General features: G+C 38.2%; 1 protein-coding gene across 1 annotated transcript in view; it reads left to right on the forward strand.

Annotated features, from left to right (window-relative positions):
* Window positions 1-27,512, forward strand: part of LOC136881871 (zinc finger protein 665-like) — a 54,161-nt gene that overhangs the window by 4,079 nt on the left and 22,570 nt on the right. Inside the window, exons 2-4 of the mRNA XM_068229356.1 lie at window positions 6,966-7,095; window positions 9,420-9,515; window positions 22,294-22,376. Coding sequence (XP_068085457.1) covers window positions 7,030-7,095; window positions 9,420-9,515; window positions 22,294-22,376 — 245 coding nt within the window. The 5' untranslated portion in view covers window positions 6,966-7,029. The remainder of the gene's footprint in view (window positions 1-6,965; window positions 7,096-9,419; window positions 9,516-22,293; window positions 22,377-27,512) is intronic.

Raw genomic sequence — 27,512 nt, forward strand, 5'->3', positions numbered from 1 at the left:
AGTGGAAGGTTAAACACACACCGTGATACACGTCTTTCTTTTTTGTGTCATTACAGTATAACCACATCCTTTTCCACGATGCTCTACATCTTCTAGAGGGACTGCACTTTCACGAGACAGTCAAACATACCTGTCAAATACCAGATATACTCGTCTCAAAAGCAGCTTCAACCAGCACATCAACATCTTTATTTGCATGGGTTATATTACGATATATTATGATAATTTATGGATCAACCAACTTAATAATATAATTCAAAACATTCGTGTTTTTTCCTGGCCAATATTCTTTAGCTTCTCTTTACAAAAATGGTTCATGTTTGTGGGTTACTGTAGTCACGTCCTAGTTCGTGAACCATGGGCAACGGCTGAGTGGCCTAGTAAGTGGTCCTGAGAGTCGGGATACCAGTTGCTATGGAATGGGAGTGGGCATCTCGGACATATTCTGAGTCGTGGCCCTCCTTGTGCTCAGGCGGCCAGGACTACACAATTCACCGGTGGTCCATAACCCGTTAGAGGAGAGATCCTCACTTGGACTATGTGCAAGTAGGGCAGCATCCTGCTTCATGAATTTACCGAGCTCAGAACACTTTAAGCAAGCCTCGGACCTATGGGAGTAATGGAGTCCCACTCCCATTTGACAGGCGAGGGACTCCTTGGAAACAACTTGGCGAACGAAATGGAATTCGATGGGGAGCTATCAATATTAATGGGGCTTATGGAAGAAAGAAGGTAGAACTTGCTGAGTCAGCAAAGAGGATGCATCTGGATGTGCTAGGAGTAAGTGATATTCGGGTAAGGGGAGATAAGGAGGAAGAGATAGGAGATTATAAAGTGTACTTGACGGGTGTTAGAAAGGGAAGGGCAGAGTCTGGGGTAGGGCTGTTTATCAGGAATACCATTGCACGCAACATAGTTTCTGTTAGGCATGTAAATGAGCGAATGATGTGGGTAGATTTGTCAGTGGGAGGAATTAGGACAAGAATTGTGTCCGTGTATTCACCATGTGAGGGTGCAGATGAGGATGAAGTTGACAAGTTTTATGAAGCATTGAGTGACATTGTGGTCAGGGTCAACAGCAAGGATAGAATAGTGCTAATGGGCGATTTCAATGCGAGAGTTGGGAATAGAACTGAAGGATACGAAAGGGTGATTGGTAAATGTGGGGAAGATATGGAAGCTAATGGGAATGGGAAGCGTTTGCTGGACTTCTGTGCTAGTATGGGTTTAGCTGTTACAAATACATTCTTCAAGCATAAGGCTATTCACCGCTACACATGGGAGGCTAGGGGTACCAGATCCATAATAGACTATATCTTAACAGACTTTGAATTCAGGAAATCTTTTAGGAATGTACGAGTTTTTCGGGGATTTTTCGATGATACAGACCATTATCTGATCTGTAGTGAACTAAGTATCTCTAGGCCTAGGGTAGAGAAAGTGAAATCTGTCTGCAAACGAATAAGGGTAGAAAATCTCCAGGATGAGGAAATTAGACAGAAGTACATGGATATGATTAGTGAGAAGTTTCGAACAGTAGACAGTAAGCAGGTTCAGGATATAGAAAGTGAATGGGTGGCATACAGGGATGCTGTAGTAGAAACAGCAAGGGAATGCCTAGGAACAACTGTGTGTAAAGATGGGAAAAGGCGAACATCTTGGTGGAATGATGAAGTGAGAGCAGCCTGTAAACGTAAAAAGAAGGCTTATCAGAAATGGCTCCAAACAAGGGCCGAGGCAGACAGGGATTTGTACGTAGATGAAAGAAACAGAGCGAAACAAATAGTTGTTGAATCCAAAAAGAAGTCGTGGGAAGATTTTGGTAATAACCTGGAAAGGCTAGGTCAAGCAGCAGGGAAACCTTTCTGGACAGTAATAAAGAATCTTAGGAAGGGAGGGAAAAAGGAAATGAACAGTGTTTTGAGTAATTCAGGTGAACTCATAACAGATCCCAGGGAATCACTGGAGAGGTGGAGGGAATATTTTGAACATCTTCTCAATGTAAAAGGAAATCATCATGGTGGTGTTGCAAACAGTCAAGCTTATGGGGAGGAGGAAAATGATGTTGGTGAAATTATGCTTGAGGAAGTGGAAAGGATAGTAAATAAACTCCATTGTCATAAGGCAGCAGGAATAGATGAAATTAGACCTGAAATGGTGAAGTATAGTGGGAAGGCAGGGATGAAATGGCTTCATAGAGTAGTCAAATTAGCGTGGAGTGTTGGTAAGGTACCTTCAGATTGGACAAAAGCAGTAATTGCACCTGTCTATAAGCAAGGGAACAGGAAGGATTGCAACAACTATCGAGGTATCTCATTGATTAGTATACCAGGCAAAGTATTCACAGGCATCTTGGAAGGGAGGGTGCGATCAGTCGTTGAGAGGAAGTTGGATGAAAACCAGTGTGGTTTCAGACCACAGAGAGGCTGTCAGGATCAGATTTTCAGTATGCGCCAGGTAATTGAAAAATGCTACGAGAGGAATAGGCAGTTGTGTTTATGTTTCGTAGATCTAGAGAAAGCATATGACAGGGTACCGAGGGAAAAGATGTTCGCTATACTGGGGGACTATGGAATTAAAGGTAGATTATTAAAATCAATCAAAGGCATTTATGTTGACAATTGGGCTTCAGTGAGAATTGATGGTAGAATGAGTTCTTGGTTCAGGGTACTTACAGGAGTTAGACAAGGCTGTAATCTTTCACCTTTGCTGTTTGTAGTTTACATGGATCATATGCTGAAAGGTATAAAATGGCAGGGAGGGATTCAGTTAGGTGGAAATGTAGTAAGCAGCCTGGCCTATGCTGACGACTTGGTCTTAATGGCAGACTGTGCCGAAAGCCTGCAGTCTAACATCTTGGAACTTGAAAATAGGTGCAATGAGTATGGTATGAAAATTAGCCTCTCGAAGACTAAATTGATGTCAGTAGGTAAGAAATCCAACAGAATTGAATGTCAGATTGGTGATACAAAGCTAGAACAGGTCGGTAATTTCAAGTATTTAGGTTGTGTGTTTTCCCAGGATGGTAATATAGTAAGTGAGATTGAATCAAGGTGTAGTAAAGCTAATGCAGTGAGCTCGCAGTTGCGATCAGCAGTATTCTGTAAGAAGGAAGTCAGCTCCCAGACAAAACTATCTTTACATCGGTCTGTTTTCAGACCAACTTTGCTTTATGGGAGCGAAAGCTGGGTGGACTCAGGATATCTTATTCATAAGTTAGAAGTAACAGACATGAAAGTAGCAAGAATGATTGCTGGTACAAACAGGTGGGAACAATGGCAGGAGGGAACTCGGAATGAGGAGATAAAGGCTAATTTAGGAATGAACTCGATGGATGAAGCTGTACGCATAAACCGGCTTCGGTGGTGGGGTCATGTGAGGCGAATGGAGGAGGATAGGTTACCTAGGAGAATAATGGACTCTGTTATGGAGGGTAAGAGAAGTAGAGGGAGACCAAGACGACGATGGTTAGACTCTGTTTCTAACGATTTAAAGATAAGAGGTATAGAACTAAATGAGGCCACAACACTAGTTGCAAATCGAGGATTGTGGCGACGTTTAGTAAACTCTCAGAGGCTTGCAGACTGAACGCTGAAAGGCATAACAGTCTATAATGATAATGTATGTATGTATGTATTACAAAAATAAACAAAATCCAACCTCAGCGTTTCAACCAATCTAGTTTATGGAAGACTTGTATTGACAATTGCCTCAAGCTAACATAGGCTCGAATTTTCTTACAAAGAAGATCCACTTCAGTTCCAGACAAGAGTTGTTTTTAGAATTTTATATGGCATAAATGTTCTTTTGGACAAAGATTTTAAAATTGTGTACAATGATTTTAACATGTGTTGTATTTGTCATGTCTCGTGATGATGATTATGCTTGTTGTTTTAAGGGGCCTAACATCGAAGGTCATCGGCCCCATGTCATGTCTCAACATCATATTTTATACCTATTATTCCTCAGCGTTTTTAACCTTAAGACATCGCAGTTCAATTTTTGTAAATCATAAATATCAATGTCCTCTAAATAATGTTTGTTTTAAGTGTAAATAAGGCTGATGATGCCCAATAAAAGAAGGGCGGAACATGTCCCCTTAAAATTTGGAACTTCTATGTTTATTTAACCACATAACGAGGTATTAATTGTATTGAATAGGTGGGGTAATAAATATACTCCTTTTGTAAACTAAGTGTTTTCAGTATCGAACAAAAATGAGAGTGATGGTTTGTAACAAGTGGATGTTCCGAGCTGTTAGTGGGGAGTTGGCCTGGAATGACATTAGTAAACGAATACGTTTGAGTGGCGTCTTTAAAAGTAGGAAAGATCACAATATGAAGATAAAGTTGAAATTCAAGAGGACAAACTGGGGCAAATATTAATTTGTAGGAAGGGGAGTTATGGATTGGAATAAGTTACCAAGAGAGATGTCCAATAAATTTCTAGTTTCTTTGAAATCATTTAGGAAAATATTAGTAAAACAACAGATAGGGAATCTGCCACCTGGGTGACTGCCCTAAATGCATATCAGTATTGATTGATTGAAACTGCTAAACATTTAAACCAATTGTTTGACATGGAACTCCCTACAAGGGGCGCTCTGGTAAACACCACTCGGTTGTGTCATTAGACGTGACATGCGCAGAAAAATAAAGAAAGGACACTTAAGTAATTGTTGATGGCATTGCTCAATGCAATGAGCTGATAGGACAATTGTATAAATTTCTGTCTTCATATCAGTAGAATTTTCTTCATTTTCCATTTCCAGTCTTTTGCATTAAAATGTGAATCAAGTACCTCCTCAGTTTTTCTCCACTACTCCCTTCCTTCCTCGAATATTTTTTCTACATCTACTCCATTCTTCTCTGTACTCTCCTTTCCATATCCATTCACCCCCTTCTGGGCATTCCCCGATGTCTTTCTCCTATGACTTTCTCTGTAAATACTTACTTTGGTACTCTATCCTTTTGCGTTCTCATCATGTGTCCATACCATTTTAGCTTACGGGATCTATCTTGCCTTTCAGTTCACGGAATTGAATCCTCTCCCTGATATCTATGTTTCTGACTTTATTCCTTCATGACCTCCCTATTATTTATCTTAAGTAATTTAATCTTGGCCTCTTGCATTCTGCTTTCGTCATGTTTTATTGTTGTCCATGTGTCTGATGCATATGTCAAAATTGTTGTGTAATAAATTGGGTGCAGAATTTTCTCACATACTTTTCGGACGTCCCAGTTACAGACTATACATCTCACACATTAGTAAAACTCATTGGCTTGTTCAATTCTCTTTCCAATTTCTTAATTTATTTTCTCATCTTCTGGAATAATTCTCCCCAAATACTTGAAGCTTTTTCCACAACTTCTAATGGTCTTCCATTTACTTCAATATTCCCACTTTCTTCTCTATTACCTCTCGACACCACTACTGTCATACACTTTTCCACACTTATTTTCATTCCATATTTCTCTATCTCCTGATTCCATACAGCATCTTGTTCTTGTGCTTCCATTTCATCTTTTCCGCATATTACTGTGTCATCTGCAAAGATGGTTCCCATTATTTTGTATACTTTTGTGGATTTCATCCATGACTAATTAAGATTGGAGGGGATAAAACACATCCTTTTTGAAGTCCTGTTTCTACTTTGAACCAGTTAGTTTGTCCCGTCGTAGTATTCATACTACTTACTCACTTGTCATTCATGGCTTTCATAATTGGTTCTTCTCCTCTCCCTGCCTTCTTTTTTATCAATGCATCCGAGACCACTTGCCATGGTACACTAACATATGCCTTCTAATTATTAATAAATATCATCACTGAATCCAGCCTAAATTCACATCTATTCTCCTTCTTTAGGTTCACAGATTGAAAAAATTAAAAATTATGTTTACACTGAATATGGAGTACGACATCATATGGAAGTGAAACATAGATAGTAACTGGTGCCGAAAAAACAGAGTTGAAGCCTTTGAATGGCCATGATATCAGAAGTTCTTGATGATCAGATTGATAGAACATATTTCAAATAAAGAGATAGTGAATCAGCTGGATGGGAGGAGAATGTTTTGAGAGAATTTGATCCTGAGAAGGATAATTTTGATAGAAAAAATCCCAAAGAGCTGTGATCTTGTTCAGTTAGTTTTGAAGCTAATTGCAAAGGATATACATTATAGGAAGGGAGCCTCCGTGGCTCAGACGGCAGCGCGTCGGCCTCTCACCGCTGGATACCGTGGTTCAAATCCCGGTCATTCCATGTGATATTTGTGCCGGACAAATCGGAGGCGGAACAGGTTTTTTCCAGGTACTCCAGTTTTCCCTGTCATCTTTCATTCCAGCAACACTCTCCATTCTCATTTCATAGCATCTATCAGTCATTAATAAATCACTTTGGGACACCCGGTCAATGATTGGAAAACAGGTTATAGGTTTTCATAAATTGTAGGAAGATTCCAAGATATGGACCCAGGTGATCACAGTGATATGCAAACGGAATAGTCACTGAATTTTCAAGAAGTTTTGTGCATTTCGATCACAAGCGATGCATGTTGGATTTTTAATAAGAAAGGTCATCTTGTTGTGGTTTCAGTTCCATATTAAACTGTATGTTATATAGCTATTAATATGATATATGGTGTCATATAATACTAGGGGTCCTTTGACTATGATCTTGATATTGAGAGATATGTTAACTTATATTACCTATGGAAGTGATCACTGTTTTAGAAGTCATTTAAAACTGGATGTCCTTAGCTATGATCGAAGTATCAGTCGTAGAAAGCTTGAGGTCCTTAGCTCTGATCACAATATCAACAGTCATGTCAAATTTTGAGTTCTTCAGTATGATCATAATCTTGATGGTCATGTAAAATTACAAGCTTGTTGCTTAGTCTGTTGACAAATAACATAAGTAGATATTACATCAATAAGGTAATATATTTTTCTGGCTTATGTTTCAGTGTAAAGTCATTGGAAGTAATCAATAATCCCAGCACCTTCTAACTACTTCAGTTGCAGTACAAAATGGACCTTGAAGTAAAGATCAAAGAGGAACCAGCCGGGCTTGAAGGAGCAACATATGCATCACTTGTAAGTCTCATTTCTGATAACTTTATAGAGATCAGAATTTTATCCTTAGCAGTTCAATAAGTTTGGCAGGGGCATAATTTACTATGTGTTTCCCCAATATTAACACCAGCCGTCACCATTTGCTGCATGGACATCTAAGTGTAGTACGACTCTGTTTTGTTTCTTTGTCTGGGAATACACCACAACATGCTACACAAAGCTGCCAACTCTTAGGAACTTAAGGTTGGGGTTGGATTAGTCTGTACTTTTTACTGCCAGTATCAAAATTACTTTTGTTTAGGGGATGCACCTATTCTATTTTCCCTCTCCGATTATAATAGAGGATGGTTGGCCCATTGTACTGATTTAAAAAATAATATTCTCCAACACTACTGCACCACCATGTTAAAAATTATTACTTCTACCATAATTAGTGTAGAAGAAGTTAAATCACAAACCATTCGTTAGTGTTTTTGAGATGATACGCCAGTCTGCTAAATAAAATGTCAACACAGGTGTGATTATTCTGGGTTACCCTCACATCCACAATATGCTGGAAGATGTGTGTGTTAAGGAAAGAGCAGATTTGCCTATGACATGTGAGGGATAAAATAGCTCAAAATCTGAATATACATTCTCTCAAAATAAGTATTTTGCTCCGGCATTGAATTCATTTAGAAAGGCAGAATAGTGATTAGCTCATTTTATTCCTCAAATGCAGGTCAGCTTATGTTATATAGAGAATCATATCTAAGGGCTCTAGAATGCAGGATTTCCGAGAATAATTTCTTAAGGCACATTAAACAGAGTTTTTTCTTTCCTCTTTTTCATTACTTCCCTGTCGTTTTTGTGCATCCTTTTCATCCATTCCTTAGTTCAGCTACTGTTCACTTCTATATTGAATGCATTAACTTGGTACATTCTAGAATTTGTTACCTTAATTCACTTTTATTAGTAGTTAAACTTATATTAAAACGTAAGCTTTTAATCACAGTCCCTTCCCCCCTTTAATGCCGACAAGGTTTTATGAATCCAAGTAAAAAATTTAAATGTATTGTAGTAGACCATAATTAATCTTCTGAAACTGCAGATGTACACTCCAACACTGCTGACCCTGCACTGACAGTGTTCTCATCCCTACACTTCAAAGAACACTACATAACATGTTTGTAGTAGTAAAATATTTCATTTCTAGTTGCCTTTACTTTGGGCTACATCACGTCTTTTGCTGTAATATGACTGTGATAAGTCTCCTTCTTTCATGTTTACGTTTTTCATATAAACTTGGAAGCATTGAAATATGCTGTTTGAAACAGAAATGCCTTAATGCTTTATGTAGCCCCTGTGATCTCAGCAAAACCAGAGTAGGGAATATGATTCCTTTATTTCAACTTATTTTAATCTGTCTATAAACAAACTCTATGCTGAGAACAAAAAATTATTTAGAACACTTGTAACACTTCTAATTGGATGTACAATATAATAGGTTAGGATCCACCTTTCAATACTCCGTAATAAGATGGTAAGAAGTAGTTACAACCTGTTTAATGGGACCGGTTTCAACACATTTTAAGTGTCATCATCAGCCAATTTTCGAAGATCTTAAAACAACTAGCACATTGAATACAGGCAAAAAATTAACAATGTATCATAACGTAGCAATTCAGTAAATGTTCAAAACACAATAATCACAGTTATGATACGTTATGATACATTGTTAATTTTTTGCCTGTATTCAATGTGCTAGTTGTTTTAAGATCTTCGAAAATTGGCTGATGATGACACTTAAAATGTGTTGAAACCGGTCCCATTAAACAGGTTGTAACTACTTCTTACCATCTTATTACGGAGTATTGAAAGGTGGATCCTAACCTATTATATTGTACATCTTATTTCTCTATTCAATACGGAACAATAATGAAGTTTTTAACTTTAAACTTCTAATTGGTTCACACAACTTCTATGATTTGATTGATATGATTGTACTTATGAAAACAGGTCATACAATTTAGTGTTGATGCCTATCACTGCTTCCTTCCAAATTCTGTATGAGATTGCTCCAATTCCATCCCTGGTATTATATCTTCTGATATGGCTAGACATTTTTTTGCATTTTATATTTTATTGTAAGTCTTGTCCTTTCTCTGACATAAGGAGTGGGCAAGTATAGTAACACCATTCTCAGTACAGCCTTTGGTTATAACAGTTCTCTGTTGCTAGAAATCTTCCTTAATCATTAGTGAAATTCTGAAAGTAACTGTAATACTGAATTAACATGCTCATTTGTTAGTGACTCTATTTCTAGATGTGTGTTAAGAGCATACCTAATATCTTATTTTCCACAGGAAAATTTTGAACATGTATCAGAAGTGATAGCTCTGAAAGAAGAAGTTAAATCGGAGTTAACAGAGCCAGGGTCATCGCAGGAAAACTCTCTTGAGGTAATGTACATAATTTGATAAGCCATCATCAGGAAATGGAAATGGGTAAAAAATTGCTCAACAGATGCCAGGGTTTGATCCTTCATTTCAGGGCACATGATTGATAGTCTTACAGAAAATATACTTTTTTATGAGATTGACTGTTTACTTATCTAGTTTACACTTTTCCTTCAAGTTGTTCCATAATCTTGCGTTAGAATTATTCCAAAGACCTCTATTCTATGTCATTTGTGATCTGGTATCATTCCTACTAATACTTTTGAATTCGTAAACAGTTTTGAACACAAAGTAGCTAAAAGATACATTGTTTTGCTTCTGTTACAGGATATTTTACTAGTTGTTTCCAAATGAAACACCGTTGTTATCTTATTGATTATATTAATTTTTGATTATATTAATTTCTAGATAATACAGTAATTTGTTCATACAAGTTGCAAGTGATATGCTTGTTTTCTGTGAGCGTTCGCTTGTATACTACACACATTGCAGCCATCTCTTGGGAAGTGAAAAATATTCTTGTTCTTCGTAATGTGGTCTGTGGTGTTACTAGTCATTGTGACTTATAATATTTGTACCGGGAGGTACACCTCAACCCCGCACAGTTAAAAGAAGTGCCTTGAGGGACACCATCTATCGAACAAACTTGAAACTGCTAATGCATAAAGCTGGTACATTGATCAGAAGATGTCACTACTGAATAACTGAGTAATATTTTATTTTAAAGTTACCTAAACTGACTGGATTTCTTTGTTTTGTTTTGGTGTACATCAAGAAGTTTGAACTTTTCTCCATAGATGTCCCTACAGAAACTGAGGTCATGCACTCTGGTCAAGGTGGAATAATTAAAGTATTTTAAGAAGACTTGTGTTTATACATTTTCTCAACTAAATTGACTTTCATGTATTTTGATAGTTCATGGTTTGCAACACTTCCTTCTCATCCCGCCAGCTTTCGAGTCTGGCCAATCACAAATTTTCTGCATTTATTTTTCAGCCAATCATAAGCTTCTTGTATCGTTTTGAGTATCCAATAAATTGAGAGGGTGTGGTCGGATTTAGTCCGGAGCCTTCTCGAACCCTCCCGTCGGCTATAAAAGCCGTGGCTTTTTCTAGTTACCTTGTCTTATTCTCGTCAAATTTCTGAGTGTGTATGTTAATTGAGAAGGCGGTGTGCCTAATTGTTCGGCAGGAAGTACATCAGCCCAGGTAAAAGCCACCCGTTTTCTATCTCTGTATCTATCTCCGCAAACTCACCCGAGGGGTAGGTTCTATTATTTTTAACTATGTAACCATCTGTTTTCTAAAACGTAAACTTTCTTTCTGCTAATGTAAAATTTCATACAGAATTAAACTGTAAATCGGGGAATAGAGAGTGCTTTACCATCTCGAATTCCCGTTCAATTTATCTTGAGGTGACTACGATTTTGTAACTTTTTTTTCTCCTGTAAATCACTCATTAACTTCTCTTTTGAGTCACCTCAGTAGTGTGGGATTCCCTAGCCTCTGCATCATCGAGCCACAAGCCCAGGTAGGGTTTAAAAACTTGGTTTTAAAGGAGCGCAAGTGTACGACTCCATACATTTTGAGTTTGGGCCAGTATTTTATCCTGTTCTTCTTTTTCACAAAGTAGTATGGGTAATAGATACCCCTGTGTAAAGGAATTGTAAATTGTAGGTTGTGCCTAGAGAGGCCAGAAATTGTAAGGTTTGTGTAATGTTGCCTTGAGCAGCCTGCAAGAAATTGGGAGCATAGCCTCCTTGGTTGAATTTAAAGATCATGTAAACTCTCTGGTGATATTGGTGTAATATTGAGTGGGGCCTTCGGAATGCTGTACGTGTAACCTTTGGAGCAAGGTGCTCTTGAACTGTGTCTTGGGAGATATCTCTCGTTATCTGACCAAACACAACATTTGTGATTTTGTAAACTTGTAAATTGGAGCTGGAAGCTCAAAACTTGTAATTTCCAACCCTTGGATTTCTGTTTTAGTTTGCTGTTTTGTATCTGACATTTTCTTCCTTCACCTAGTGAAAAAATTTGTTAAGTTTGAGATCTGAAAAGAAACATAACTTTTATTTTAATGTTTAAATTAATCTTTGATATCGTAGATAGACCCATTCAAGCTGACACCTTTTTTCACCTCTCTGCGTTCCACAGATTATCCCGGAAAAAATTATTTGAATCGGGGTTTGAAATTTCTGCACTTAGCAACTTAGCAAATTAATTGCGGAACTGAGTAGCTCAGGCGGTTAAAGTGCTGGCCTTATCTTTCTTATTATGCATGAATGTTGAGTATTCAGCAGGAAAGCAGCTTTGATCTTCAAAATTTTTATAGCAAACTTTTCAAACGTTCGTGTGTAGTTAGTAAGACGTAAAGAGAATATTATTATTGTCCCCCCTCCCCGTGAAAGGAAGTCGAACTTGATGTGTTTCAATTAAACACACAAGCTTTTAATGTACAGTCATTTAGTTGCCTATGTAAAGAAGCCACTGGTTCGATGCCTTGTCTGGTTGGTGATTTTTAATTTATTTTAGCTCGATGGTTGTGTGTTTTGAATCCTTTAGCTATTATGATAGTCAACAGTCCAAGGGAAAGTGTGCCGAGTTTGATTACCAGGTGGCATGGGGATTTTTTAAATGCGTGTTGCTCTAATGTTAGGTACCAAGTGATGTAAACATTAGAGCAGGCAGTTACACATCTCCAGGTTTCAAATCTGCAGCCCACAGTTCAATGCGCGAACAATAAACTTTGTATTCCCTGTCATAGCAAGTATGTTACTTCCAAGTTTAGTCAAGTTGCTCGTTGCGCCAATGTTCTTTTTCAGAGATGAGCATACTAGGCTAATTGCAAAAACCATGAACTTTGTATTTCATGTCACAGCAAAGATTTACAAGTCTAATCAGAATGTTCCTACAATCAATTTTCTTTTTTGCTGAGACGCACATATGTCACGACCTTACTTAATACAAAATTTGTGGCATTCTCTTTCCACATTTAATTATCATAGTTTGTGCTAATCGTTTACACTTAGTCTTCAGTGAAAGGAAAGCTTGTCATCGATTCCTGGTCAGGTTGAGGACTTTAAACGTTTTTCTTCTTATGAACTTAGGGCCTTTAGTTCTGAGTCGAACTTAGCTCCAGGTTTGAGAACCCAAATCAGCGATTGTTTTCTTTGCTCAGAAATAAGTTTGGATTTTTGGAGTTAGATATTTGAATAGCACTACAGCTTAGAATCCAAGCAAGCTCTATGTTCAAATCCTAGTTCTGTTGTTGATTTTTCGTTTGAATCTTGTAACGCAAAAACTAAGTGTTTCAGTGAAACACATAAGCTGTTAATGAACAGTCATTTAGTTACCATGCTTGTTGGCTTCCAAAGTAAATGAGACCCGGGTTCAAAACATAGTCGGGTCGGCGAATTTTTCATTTCCTGTAGCTCAAATGTTGGGTACACACAATAATTTAGTTACTATGGTAGTCAGCAGTCCAAGGGAAGGATTGCCGAGTTAGATTCTCAGTTGGTGTGGGGACTTTTTTAATTTCTCGCAGCTCAAACGTTAGGTGTTTTGAATTACATGGAAACTTTCAGTGTGCAGTAATTTACTTAGCATGATACTCAGCAGTCCAAAGGGATGAGCTCTGTGTACCATTTCCAGTCACATGTAGTGCGATCATTTCTTTTCAGTTCTGAACACTTATGTTTTAATCTCTTAAGTGATATGAAGAGTATTATAATTCTAAAATTCTAGAATAACTCTAGAATTCAAATCTCTGAGCTCGAATTGTTACAATAAAAATTTAGGTTTCCAAACCCTGAAAACCAACAGCACATTTCGCATCAGCTCACACGCTAGCATCGTTGACTCTGCAGCCGCTCAGCTTAAGGACCTTGAAGTATCTTTATAAAGGTATGTCCCTGTGAATAATGCACATGTGTTAAACCTTTCACCATCTCCATAGTCCCATACCACCATCTTGTTCCACATTCAGTTCTGAGCCCTAGACCATAGCTCATTCCCTTTTGCCCTTTTGTTTTCAGCCATTTTGCACTTTCGCCCTTTAACCATTTAACTCTTTTGCACATTTGTCCTTTTGCCATGTTGACCTTTTGTGCTTTTGCCCTTTTGCAGTCACTCAGATCCACGACCTGATATCGCCTTTCAGTGATATGCCCCTGTGAATAAAGCACATGTATTAAGCTTTACACCGTCTCCCTTGTCCTATTAAAATAGTGTATATGGCCGCCATCCACTTCCAAGCTCAGCTCCTAAAGCCCATGCACCATGTCTCATCTCATCTAGTTAGGTTAAGCCTGGGACTGAATCTCAAACTCGAGTCTGTAACGCCCTTCTAAGGTTAAGCCGGGCAACAAATCTGTACCTGTTAGCTTAAGTCAGCACTCTTGGACATTAAACTTGAGTCTGTATAGCTAATGACCTTATAAGGTAAGCCTAGGGTTGAATCCATGGCCTGCTATGTTAGGCCTCGAGTCGAATCCATGCCTGTTAGGTTAATTTTGCACTGTTGGCCAAACACTACTATTCGAATCCCCCTCCCCCCAAAAGTTAGGTCATGTGAAATTAATCATTTTATTTAGGCATTGTTATTACATTACGTATGTTCATAATTTATTGAAAACCTTAACTTCATGAACATTGTAGCATTTATGTCACCCTCACTGTGAGGATCATGATCAAATAACTAGAAGAATGTTCACTTTAACACATTATGAAGAGTTGTCAATCCATCTTCACACATTATAGAAGACAGACTAATAATGGTTTATAATTTGCATTAATTAGTACATCTTTAATTAGACAAGCTTGGTGTTGTTGAGTGTGCACAGAGAGTGATTATTATCTTAAACTGAGCTGGTCGCCTCATGTCCTCAGTAATATACTCTCCGTAATGCAATATTTGTTGCTACTTCCTCACTGGTCATAAATATGAGCTGTCATCGCATTCTGTCGCTTAACAAGACTAGGCTATTTCCATTGAACACTATCCACCTTCCTAAATACAGCATCCTACGACATTAAGGTCTATTAAGGTCACTCATTTACACCCATGTTTATTACTTTCAACATAACTTACTTTTATATCATAAGATTAGTCCCTAATGCACATGAATAACATTTGGATGACAATTTGTACTTCATTGATGAAATTATGCAAGATTAGATAACAAATATTCACAAAGGAATGCATTGTATCCGTTCCTGTTAGTCTCTTATGTTCTAAATTAAACAAATTGTTCTCTGATTTTAGCACTTGATTGTTAGTGCACTACGCTGTTAATGGAATTGTAATAATTGAAGACTTGCAATATAAACACATTTCAACTGATAGAAGTACACTCATGTTCATGAAAACAGAACACCTTTAAAGACTACAGATAGGAAGTTCATATTCACAGGACATGTTCATTAGTATGTTCTGCAGTAACGATCAGCATTTCAGTCACCCAGGTTCGGCATGTACCCTGTTGCCTAGCAGGAACTGGGTCCTCGAGGGGCACTGATAACTTATTCCATATGTGATGGCATCGACACGTATAAGGCGTGAATGGCACCCTGGGGTATAGCCTTCACCTGGTTCCACAGTTGATCTTTGGTGGTTGGCATTGGATCACAGCGCCGCACCCATCCCTTCACCATATCCCACACATTTTCTATTAGCGACAAGTCCGGTGATCGGGCGGGCCAGGGCAACAGTTTGACATCCTGTGACAACAAAAAGGCACCTGTTCGTGGAGCAACATGTGGTTGTGCATTGTCATGTTGAAATATGGCGTCCGGGGTGTCGTGCAGAAAGGGTATGGCTACGGGTCGCAGGTCAAACTGGTAACAGTGACATGGACATGCACCAGCTGTGATTCGTGTTTGTACCCAATAGCACCACACACCATAAAGCCTTGAGTTGGCTCTGTATGTCTTGTGAGAATGTAGTCATTGTGATGCCCCCCGCCCTCTGTCTGCGGCGAACAAGAATGCGGCCATCATTTACAAACGATCAGAACCTGGATTCTTCCAAAAACTATCTGCTGCCATTCCTGTCCCTGTGACGTCGTTCCATGCACCGTTGCAGTCTAGCATGTTTATGCACATTAGTCAAAGGTAAGCGGAGAATTGGACGATGCGCCGGTAACCAGATCGTAATAATCAGTGATGGACTGTCGCTCCTGGTAGTGTACGATGTGTTACACTGTTCCACTGTTGCGCCAGAGCCGAGGAGGACGCAGATCTGTGCTGCAATGCTATTCGGATGAGCTGTCGATGTTATCGGGGTGTGGTGGGGGGTGGGGTGGTTTGACCAGCCCCATCTCATCGTGTTCTACGACCTTCTGTCAACGTTCTCTACACGCCCGTTGCACTGCCGACGCACTTCTTCACACACGAGCAGCATTTTCCCAGATGGATGCATCATGTTCTCTCATGTTAATAATGCGCCCTCTATCAATCTCACTCATTTGACAGTACTTTTCTTGCATTCGTCTGCGAGGCATCCTGTATGTCTGCTCAAGTCACACGGATTCATTACCTTCGGTTTAAAGCGACAACACGAGCCGCAGGCACAATTTACCAGTCGGTGGTGCGCAGAGATATCGATGTGGCCTTGAACCTGAGGGTCGACATGGTTCGAATGCTAATAATTTCTTCAGAACATACTAGTGCACATATCCTCTGATCATAAGCTTCCTATCTCTAGTCTTTCAAGGTGTTCTAGGTTTTATGGACATGAATGTACTTCAATCATTCACAAAATTTGCCAACACCAATAAGTAGGTCAGAAGCGGTAAGAATCTGCAACAACACAAGGTAATAGAAAATACTATTTCAAGAATGAAATCCTTCTGAGAAAAATATTATTTAAAAAGGGTACTTTTTTATGTTGAACGTTGTATCAGTCCTGGCTGGCAACGTCTCACAATTGGTCCCTTTAGCACTCTTTATTTTGTGGTGGGATCTCCCCTTTTAGTAGCACATTACGGAAGGAATATCCCTTGCAAGGTGCACCATGCTGAAAGTAGAGATTCCTCTTGCAAGCAGCATGATTATTCACCTTGTTCCTTCTCTTGCAGGCTTCTTGTAACACTAGCCTTCCTCACACACACACACACACACACACACACACACACACACACACACACACACACACACACACACCTCTCACACACACTGAAACTAAAACGGCACATTAATATGTGCTCCAATCATGCCTATTTAAATGTCAGTCGACGCTTAGCTTGCAAGTTCAGATGATTTACGCATACCACACGTGTTCTTGAATTAATATTGTAGTGGTTATGTCGTGCAGAAAATAAACTAAAGTGTTCCCTTTGTAAGACAACACGGCTAATAAACATCGCTTGTCGTAGGATATCTTGTAGAATTGTAGTGGAAACACAATTAAGTTGAACTAAGATATATAATGGTTCAATCTTTTGAATACAAGTAGAATTAGAAATATAATGTTACTTTGCTAGTTGATTACAAGCGGTACTGGTTTCAACCACTGTTGCGGGTCATCATCAGCCGATCACTTAAAATATAAAAAAAACAATGCACAGGAAAACAATAGTAGATGTATAAATATTTCACCAGTTGCAGTTCATGAATCACCATAACACATTAGTCATTAGCACTGCGTGTCTAAAGTTCCCAAAATCCTGAAGCCAGACACAAAACGTATGTGCTAACCGGCATCGTGCTTCCGAATTACTGTGGAACTCGACGGAAAGGAGCAAGCCTGCAAACGCTCCTAGGCGTGAAATCGTACAATGCTGTTCAATGTACTTGATGATAGAAATATATATTTATGTTTATAGAATCTCATATATCAGATTCTTGAAGTTTGGAGATGCAAAACAGTTGACATAAAAACAATTGTGAAAAGAAAGAAGTTAAGAAACGCAATATTAGAACAATTGAGAAATGCATTTACACAGCATGTGATTTCTTTGAAGATATGAGCTCGGGTAGTTCTTGAGGTGACGTAAGGTTTAAATTTAAATGTTGTAACGATCTGAACCGTAAATTATATTTATAATACGCAGATCAATGCGGAAAATAAAAAGAGAGATAAACAAACATGTTAACCCTTTATTGCATGAATTATTTTTCGTTTTCGTTTGGTGAAGAAAATTTCAAGCTTCAATGTTCAACTTACGTTCAGTGTTTTAGATTTACCAGCAATTCTTAACTGGGGCTAATAGCTTAACACTCGTATGTGATGTGGATTGCCATAACGGGGTATATATACGATTTCACGCTAAGATTTTAACATTCAAAGACCGAACACTACTGCCTACTGGCCATGGGTACGTATTGCAGGGCGCAATACTTGCACGACCGTAGGTCGGTAATGTCTTTGAGGTTGAGCCAGAGGTACTTCTGAAGCCTGTGGTAATATGATGGGGAGGGCCCACGTAAAGTAAACGGTGGTTGGTACGCGTGGATGCTGACGGGGTGGAAGGAGTACCTTTGGTTGTAGGGCTGTTTTGTCTTATGTTATGTAAAAAAAACAAGGCATCACTGGTATATGTCTTTAAATGACTGTACAGTTAAAGGTGTGCCGGAAAACTACATCTGTCCACAATCTGTATCCATTTATACAGGTGAAAAGTTGTATGTTGCCTGAGGGCAACAGTATGTAGTAAAGGGTTAATGGAAGATAAATAGGTGTGGATCAGAATACAAATAATGACTAAAGCAGGTAAAAGCATTATATATATAGAGAGAGAGAGGGGTTGGATTAGATAAGGTAAGGGTGTATTCTGCCCGAAGGCAGGTCCGAACCTCCGCAGAGGTGTTCCTGAGCCGGAGTTTATGTACGGTAGGGTGGCCAGTTCCTTTCCGCTCCTCCATTCAATTTACCCCACCAACAACGCGTGGCAACCCATTCAAATGTTGACCACGCCCAATGTTGCTTAACTTTGGTGATCTCACGGGATCCGTTGTTTCAACACGGCTACGGCTGTTGGCGTTGATTTAGATAGAAGATGATTAATAGAGAATAGGGAAATAAAGGAGTAGTAGTTTAAGGTGAGGCAGGTGAATGGTTATTGGAGGTAAAAACGTGGGTAGGAAACTGCATGGAAAATCGAATTCCATTTTAGATTTTCACCATTTTTGAAACAGAGAATGAGGAAGTCGAATAGATTATTGTTTTTTTTCAGAAATGTCGTTTAAATTGAAATTAGGGTTGAAGTACTGGTCAGGGTGAATGAAAGAATTATCAGTTGTGTTTAGAAGGAGACCTTTGTTAATAATTTTAAGTATTACCATGTCATGTTAAATTTTTGTGAAATTATGTTTAGAGTCTTGTATGTGTTGTCCTATTGCAGAAAATCTTTTATATTTTATGGCGTTGATATGTTCGGAGTATCTGATATGAAAATGGCGTCCAGTATGATCATTGTACGAAGAGCTACAGTAGTTACATTTGAATCTGTATACTCCAGATTTAGAAAAGCATTAGATTTATTTAATGAGTTAGAGTTGTGTAATATATCAAGATTTCTGTTATTGGTTCTAGAAGATACTTTCATATTGTATTTTTCAAGAATGTTTGCATCTTAAGTGAAAGTGAATGCAGTTACCACTTCATCTTCCACTTTCACCATAGCTGTCATAGGTGACCCACTGACCGAATTAAATTAGGCTTTTGTGGCAATCTCAATTTTAACTCCAATTATGCCAAAATATACAGGTACAAAATGTTGTAGATGAAAGATTTTTTCAACGCTATATACTGCTGTATAAATGACACAGAAGTATTAAATTGTATTATTTTGATATACTGATGTGTTGTTGAATTAGTAAAATTACTTTGTGGAAATCCTATGTGTGGTGTGAAAATCTCATTTTCAGTATAAATTGTTGTGTAGAACTTTAAATTTAAACTACATATAGACTTTACAGTGTGTACGGAGTGTCATTCTACATTATTAACAGTTAACTTTTCTGAGATGCCCAGCTATTTTTTAGCGGTTAATTTTAGTACTATAATTGGTTTTACAGTAAAATAATGATAATCGTTAAATTTACTATTTGTTAATTGATAATTCACCCAAGTGTCATTGAAATGTGTTTGATCCAACACAATTTCTTCCCTTTGTAGATAAATTGACCCATGAGCATTTCTCTATGCCCAGATACCTTTAATCCATGGTTGTTATTCACAGCATATACCCTGCAATTCACTAGTGTTTTCCTACATTTCTCTGAGTATTAGCTTCCAAATATTCCATGGGATATTTATGGACGTCGGTTTATCTTCAAACAAGTGTACACTTTGTTTCTTAATATGGATAGATCTGTGTTGATATAGGACAGTCAAAGTTCATAGAACTATTGTGATAAACCTATTTCTTGATTGTTGTCACTTTTCTCCTGTCCCTCAGTGGGAAGATTTGTTTGTTTTATTGCGTGGTATCTGAATGTTCTCCTTGTCAACAAATGTTAATTTAAGTAAATTGTTTTTGAGTGTTTTACACCAACTGAAGTTCTGTTAGGATCAACTTGCGTTACCTTCATCACCTCAATAATCATGCCTTTGGCAGTTTTTCTGAATATGGTGCTTTCATGGTGTTATTTCGGACTGTGCTGCAGGAATATAAGCATAAACTTGGAAGCATGGTCTATCCTAATTACAGTGCTGATATACTTGATAAATCTCTTAAAGTGATTCTTGGTAAAAGACATACGGAGAAGCTGCGAAGAAGTAAGAGCTAGCTCGATCGTAGAACCGAAGAGCATAGGTAGGCAGCCCATCTTGAGTTCAAGAGAGGAAAGCATGCTCTGCATGGAATTTTGAAAGATGTGCGTTTGGGGTTTGGGCCGATGACCTTCGATGTTAGGCTCCTTAAAACAGCAAGCAAGCAGCGTATGGGGTTTTATTTTACTCTTACTTTTCCAAAGTAACCCCATGTATCGTAAAATTTTGGACATGTATATGAAAACGTTTGTACAAATGTGCATGTAAATGTGTCTAACTGTGAACACCGAATTTTTTGAATAGAAACTTACTTCTTAACATATTGTTTGAAATTACATTTTTAGATACTCTCACAATAAGTATTGGAAGAGAAGGAATTCAAGCAATAGCTTCTTTGTGGTACTGAACAACAGGCCGTGCAGCTATAGGCCTGCATTTGGGAGATGCCGGTTTCGATTTCACAGCAAGCAAATGGTGCAGCTGTACCTTAATTAAGGCCACAGTTGCTTCCTTCCCACTCCTAGCTATTTTCTAGCTCATATCGCCATACAACCTATCTGTGCCAGTGTTATGTAAAGCAATGTTAAAAAGCAGTTCTTCGGTGAAAGAGAAATGGCAAAAATCATCAAGAAACCAATATTCCATAGGTTATGTTCAAAGAACTTTCTTATTAAGTCTTAAATTTATGAATTCAACTGGCCACTGTTCTTTGACTGATAATTACATTCAAACTTTTCACATTTTTGTCTAAATATTATGTACATAGTCAATGAAAATTTACAGGCCCATAAGTTCAATAGATTCACAGTTTAAGAAACATTTTTTCAGTTAAACTATTGTAATTAGGACACATCTAAATATGGCTTGTAGTGTAGTTATTTTATTAGTAAATATTATGCTTGCTTTATTATTACATACTATTTTCATTATAGGGGGATATCTCTCTAGAAATTTGGTTCTCATTAAAATCCTATTGTTTCAGTAGACCTGCTGTAATTAGGATAATGCTAGTCCAGTTTAGAATTGAAGAATAGCTATGTTTATTAGATAGTAAGTTGCTTGTTTAGGAAAGACCAGAAATCTCATGACATCAGAGATGTCTATGAACTTTTCTACCAGAGTACATCTAGCAGGAACAGTGTTGACTTGTACGCAAGCCTGCAAGATTGAGTTGCTGAGGTTCAGCGCTATTCAGAGAGCCTTACGTCAATTGCACTCAACATTGCACCTCTCGAACTTGTGTTTTCTCTGTCACAATCTGGCTGTGACGACCTAGTTAAGGAAAAGCATTCCTCTTCAACTTTTTATCTCTCTTATCCCTTGTCCGAAAAACGGTGACAATTATAAATTTACGTATTTACAAATGATCCTCCTTTTCTATGCTACCTTGCCTACTACTATCCTACAGTGTGTTGCTCTTCAAGTTTTTATCTCTCTTATCCCTTGTCTGAAAAACGGTGGCAAAAGGGTCACGAGTGAAGAAACAGCAGGTCGTCATGCAAGTTAGGTTCCAAAAGGTTTAGAAAATAAAATAAATACATGCAATGTAAATTTTGTTGATTGTTATTTAAACGGGCCTAACATCTAAGGTCATCGGCCCCAATGTAAATTTTTATATAATAGCAGTTTTACAGCATGATTTGAAGTAATTCCACATGTTGTATATGAATTGATTATATTTTTCAATACGGAAGATATTATGAGTAGAATTTTGTAAATAATATAAATTCATTAAGGATGAGCTGTGTGTTTAAGAGAAAAAGAAATTGGTGTAAATTGTATAACACTGTATTTTATGAAATTGTGTTTTTCTCTGTTCATTTAATATTTAGTGCTTGATACTAATGTATTTTGAGTAATTTTCCACCAAGGTGGACACTTCTTTTGCATTAAAAGTTGTTTTTGATTGTTCCTTTCCATTGTTTTATTTTTAAAATAAGAGATAAATTAATTATACTCTTGTTGTGCCACTATGAAATTTATATTCTCAGCTGTTTCTTGTTTGGGTCTATATATTTTTATTCCCTTTCTCCTTTATTCTGCTTTTCTTATTTCTTATTTATAGATTTCCGAAGGTATTAAGGAGGAAATATTCATAGAAGAACATACTGATGATCAGCTGTTGCCGTACATCAAAGAAGAAACAAAGTACGTACACTACAGATCCTATAGAATATGGAATATGTTGTACCTATTCACAGTTATTTCAGTAGTGGCTGGTTTATCTCCAAAAGCTAGCCATTTTCGTCAGTTTATTCCCATCTTTACGAGCTTACACTGAAACACTAATATCTTAAAATTCTGTTGATTCAAATTATCTAAAATATTCATGAATTTTAAGATTATATTTAATATTCGGCCATGTAGCCTTTTTGACTACATGTCTACAAAAGAAATCTCTAGTAAAACTAGACAATTTTGAAGTGTATTTGTTTACAATACCGGTACCTTTAAGGAACCATGAAAAATGTGTTCTTTCTTTCTCTGTCACTGCATCATATGTTCATCACATTCTTATCATCTTAAATACCATCTGCAACTATTGCCACCAGATATTCTAAGTAATTTTGTACATGCGTATAAACAGTGACACATAGAAAAAGCCATGTTTGTAGATTATAAACTAAATCTACACATTCAAAATTGTTAAGTTTTATGTACATTTAAAGAATATAATAATTTTAAACTAACTTAATTAGGTAAATTAATCACTATAATGAATACTGTGTTCAAAAGTGCAATAACTCAAAGAATGCCATTTTAAAATTATTTATTTGGCTCGATTCCAATTTTTTCATGAATTTTTCAGTTCTTTTGTGTGTTAAGTCAGATTCCATCATTTGTGGACGCCAAAGCAGATAATGTGTTGTAGAAATGAAACGTTCAGATCATTAGTGCTACATTCTAGATATCGTAGATTTCAAATAAATCTTCCACATTGTTGTAAGCATAAAATAAATTGTGGTATTGAATTTATGTTTGTTCGAGTTGTATTGCCACACCTGCTGATTGTCGCCAGTTCCCTCTTTTCATTTTAGTGCCCATTGTCAGTCAAGTGCTTGTAGTGTGTTGATTGCAAACACATTCACACAATTAGTATAAACTAATAAAATGGACAGCTACAAGTATAGATATAATTTGTGCAGTTTGCCTAAAAAATTCAGAATTATTCAAGTAAGTGAATTTAATATCTCATAACAGTGGGTAAATAATAATGTAATTATATAATATTATTTCAAAATTGTAATTTTTATCAGTGACATTACAACGTATCAAAAGTGTATATCCTGTTTTCAAACATTTCATGCAGTATTTTTTGAACTGTAGGTGAGCCTTTTTTTTTTTTTTTTTTTTTGCAATTTGCTTTACGTGGCACCGACACAAATATGTCTTATGGCAATGATGGGATAGGAAATACCTAGGAATTGGAAGGAATCGGCCGTGGCCTTAATTAAGGTACAGCCCCGGCATTTGCCTGGTGTGAAAATGGAAAACCACGGAAAACCATCTTCAGGGCTGCCAACCATGGGGAGGTGAGCCATTGGATTATTTGCCAATTAACTTTTTGCCCTCTCACCTTTGTTGGTTCTGTGTGAATCAGTCTTTGATAATCCATGAGAAATGATTTTATAATCTCAGATTGGTGCTCTTAACCGAGCCCTCTTATAGGCAGGTCCTGCAATGGCTAGTCGTAGCCTAAAGTTTGACTTCAAATCAGATTATTGATGGAAACTATGAATTCTGAAAGGTTTATTTGATTTCGTGAGAGGTTAGTCTTCTCGACTGTTATGTGACGCATTGCCTTGTTCCTACTGTATGTTTACTACTGACTCTCATTTCGGCAGTCTATAGATATCATGCAGCAACTTAAATTACTTCTGTTAATAAGTCTGATAGAATTGCCATGTCAATTTGGTACTGGATTACATAAGAACTGGTTTTAGGATTCATTTAATTTTCTAATTGCTGACTTGTGGAAAGACACACATTTCTGAGTTTACCAATTAGTGATGGGTTACCTTCCATTTGTGGAGATACACATCGCCCTGATGAGTGATGAGGCAAATTTCCACTTGTATAGAGACACATGATCAAGAACTAACCGCTTAATGATGCTGTTTCCTTCGAATTGTAGAGTGTCGAGTGTCACATGGCCCTGAGCTGACCACTTTGTGCCACTTCTCAATGGTCTTCATATTATAGATGTGATCAGGGTGAAAATAACAAATTGCTTATTATGATCGTCTGCTATCTATGATGGATGTAAGCAGAAATATGAATTGCAAAATTCCATTCTGGCTAGAATACATCGACGGACTCCCCTCCTGTTGATACTCGTAAAATTTCAACGGATATTCAAACTGTCACTCCCGATTAACACAGATAATCATCAAATTTTTTTTGTTGAGTTATAATTTTTCTTTATAATGCATTTATAGGAGTCACTTAAACACGAAATCCAGAAGCGTTCTGTCATTCCAACACTATTTTGTGAAAATAAATCATTATAGATATGGGACATAGGCTTTAGGGGAGTGAATTTGAACATACTAAGTTAAATGATTGGATTTTTTAAAATATCCATTGTATCCCATTTTTATAAAAAATATTCATCAATCTGCTTCTTGTTATTCTGCTCCTTTAGTGTTAGTCCTGCCTGGTCGCAGGGTCCAGTGTTGTGATTCATTGCATCCAGTTCGGTCTCGGACCGCGTCTGTATGTAGTCACACAGCTTTGAAGTCGTTGTACACTTTATCTGTCCTGTGCGGTCTTGTTCATTCCTTGAGCCTCTTTTCACCGACTTTCTGTGTATAGGTGGACTTTCCCAATATATATCGTCCTCTGCACGCAACGCATGCCCAAACCAGCCCACATGCCTTTCCTCAATTTTCTTCTGGATTGGTGCAATGCCAAAACGTTTTCTAATAACAGAATTTGAAATGTGATCCAGTCTAGTTATGCCAGCTTTCCACCTAAGCTTATTCGTATCCATGATGCTTAGTTGGCACTCTGCATCCTATTTAGCTGGCCACCATTCATTGCCCTAGAAAATGACAGGACGGTAGATCTTAGATTTCAAATGGTCCTTCAAACGACGGTCGCAAGGGTGCCCGTTGTCTTTCCCAACTAGAGCCAGCTTTGTATATCTTTAATTAGACTTCATCAGTAAGTTGGCCATCATCACAGATTGTGGAGCCAAGATACCTAAATTTCTCTACTCGTGCTATATCTTCTCCATCAACATGCATGGTTCGAACTTCTCGACGATGTATTGTCATGTATATTGTCTTTTTTTGTTGAAGCGCGGGACATATGGCACTAGTCGATTGTTCCAGTCTTCTGTTTGGCGCTTATTCTCTGCAGCCAAAATCATATCATTTGCATAGAGAAGTGTCCATGGCATTGGACATTGCAGGTCGGATGTAATGGTGTCCATCACAAGAATGAACAGCAGAGGTGATAAGGCAGGACCTTGGTGGACTTCTACAGTTATGCGGAAGTCATCAGACGCTCCTGTGGAAGCTTAAACATAACTCCTTGGTTCTTCATAGAGCAATTATACTCTCTCAACAAGGTGCTCTGGAAGGCCTTCTCAGGGTCCAGAAAGTCGTGATGATGCCTCTTATTCCTTTCACAGTGTCTCTCAAGTAACAGCCCTGCAGCGTGGGTTGCTCCTGTTGCGCCACAATTTTGGCTATATTGCTCATCCTTTTGTCGAAAATTTGTTCAAAATCTGTCATTGCGTAGCTCAGAGATATGATCGGGCGGTAATTAGAAAAATCGGCAGAGCTTCCCTTATTTTTGAATGGACACTTTGTTGGTTCTTGGACTTCTTAGATGATCTGTTTGAAAAGCTTCCTTTAGCCACACTGCTGCATCCCCTCATTGGGAGAAACAAAACTCTGCCGGAGGATAATTAGGACAGATGGCTTTCCCTGGTTTCGTTTCTTTCAGCTACATTGGACCTTCAACAGCGAAGATGATTAGGACTGGTAGATACCGAAATTCCAAGATTGAAATTAAGTAGCTCCGCCAGTGTACCTGCACTTCCCGCCAGTCGAATAGCAAATCGACTGTTTCCTCGATTTGACTAGCCGTTAAATATTCCGCTCGTTTCCTCGCGTGTCAAGTTTCACATATAGACGTGCTTACCGGTTTGTTTTTGTTACAGCAACGTCATTCTGGCTGGATTGTAGGCGTTCCAACGAGCAAGAAACTTGTGGTACAGCTGTTTGTTCAACCGTACTGCATACTTAACATCACGTGTCATAGTTATTCCTTCGTTGTCGTCGCCCGGACTTAGTTGTTTCAAGAATAGAGCGTTTAGTTTAGTCCGGCTCACTTCAACTATGGGGATTTTTGGCACTGTAACTTTTGCAACAACGTTGGCCTCCTCCTTCAGGCGCCACCATTTGGTCCATTTCCTGCGAAGTATTGAGGTCTTGGTGACAGATGACGGGTCGATGTTGCGTTGCAGCGGTTTCGTAAGTAGCTACTGTTGTATCTTGGACATCTTTGAGATTCCTTCCTTTCACATGGATGGTGTGAATGTGAGTTGGATGGGATCCACTGTATTACATGACTAGATGAATATCGCGCTTTTTGAACCGTCTGTTCGCGATGATCAGTTTCTGCGTACTCGGGAATTTGTTGGCCATCGTCGTTCTTGTGTCCATATCTGTGTCCGCCACGGACTGTGTGGTGTTCTTTCCTCCGTCCGACACGTCCATTCAGATCTCCGGAAACGAAAAGATTGTCAGCGTTCTTCTTCTCAGGCAAAGCCCAGAAGTCATCATTGGTGTCCTTGCCCAGGCCAGTTTGTGGAGCGTTCCACTAAAAGATTAGAATTTCCTTCTCTCCCCAGTGTGGACGTGTTACATCAAGCGATTGTCATACTTTTGCACCTTGGAGACTGAAACATCAAATTTTGCTAATATAACAATGCCAACACCGTTAGTTTTTCTTCGGCTTCCGTTGTACGTCAGTTGGTAACCGCACCCCATTGTGCATGACTTGTCTCCACTACATCTTTTTCCTGCACATCACAGATGCCTCAAGTGCTGTGGGTAATTTGCTACTTCATCCAGACATAGTTCAGTGATGCGATACAGAATGAGGGTACTCGCTTGCTTAGCCGTCGGAGCCCGTGCAACGATAACCCTTGCTGACTGGGCACTGCCAACCTGCGTCCCTTCCTTCGGGCGCGCTAATCGTGGTTCGGATTCCATGAGCCATATTTCTGTAGTCATGTGACGGTATTATTTTACGGCCGGCTTGTCTTGA

The sequence above is a fragment of the Anabrus simplex genome, chromosome 10, assembly GCF_040414725.1.
Source record: "Anabrus simplex isolate iqAnaSimp1 chromosome 10, ASM4041472v1, whole genome shotgun sequence".
In the NCBI taxonomy this organism is placed as follows: domain Eukaryota; kingdom Metazoa; phylum Arthropoda; class Insecta; order Orthoptera; family Tettigoniidae; genus Anabrus; species Anabrus simplex.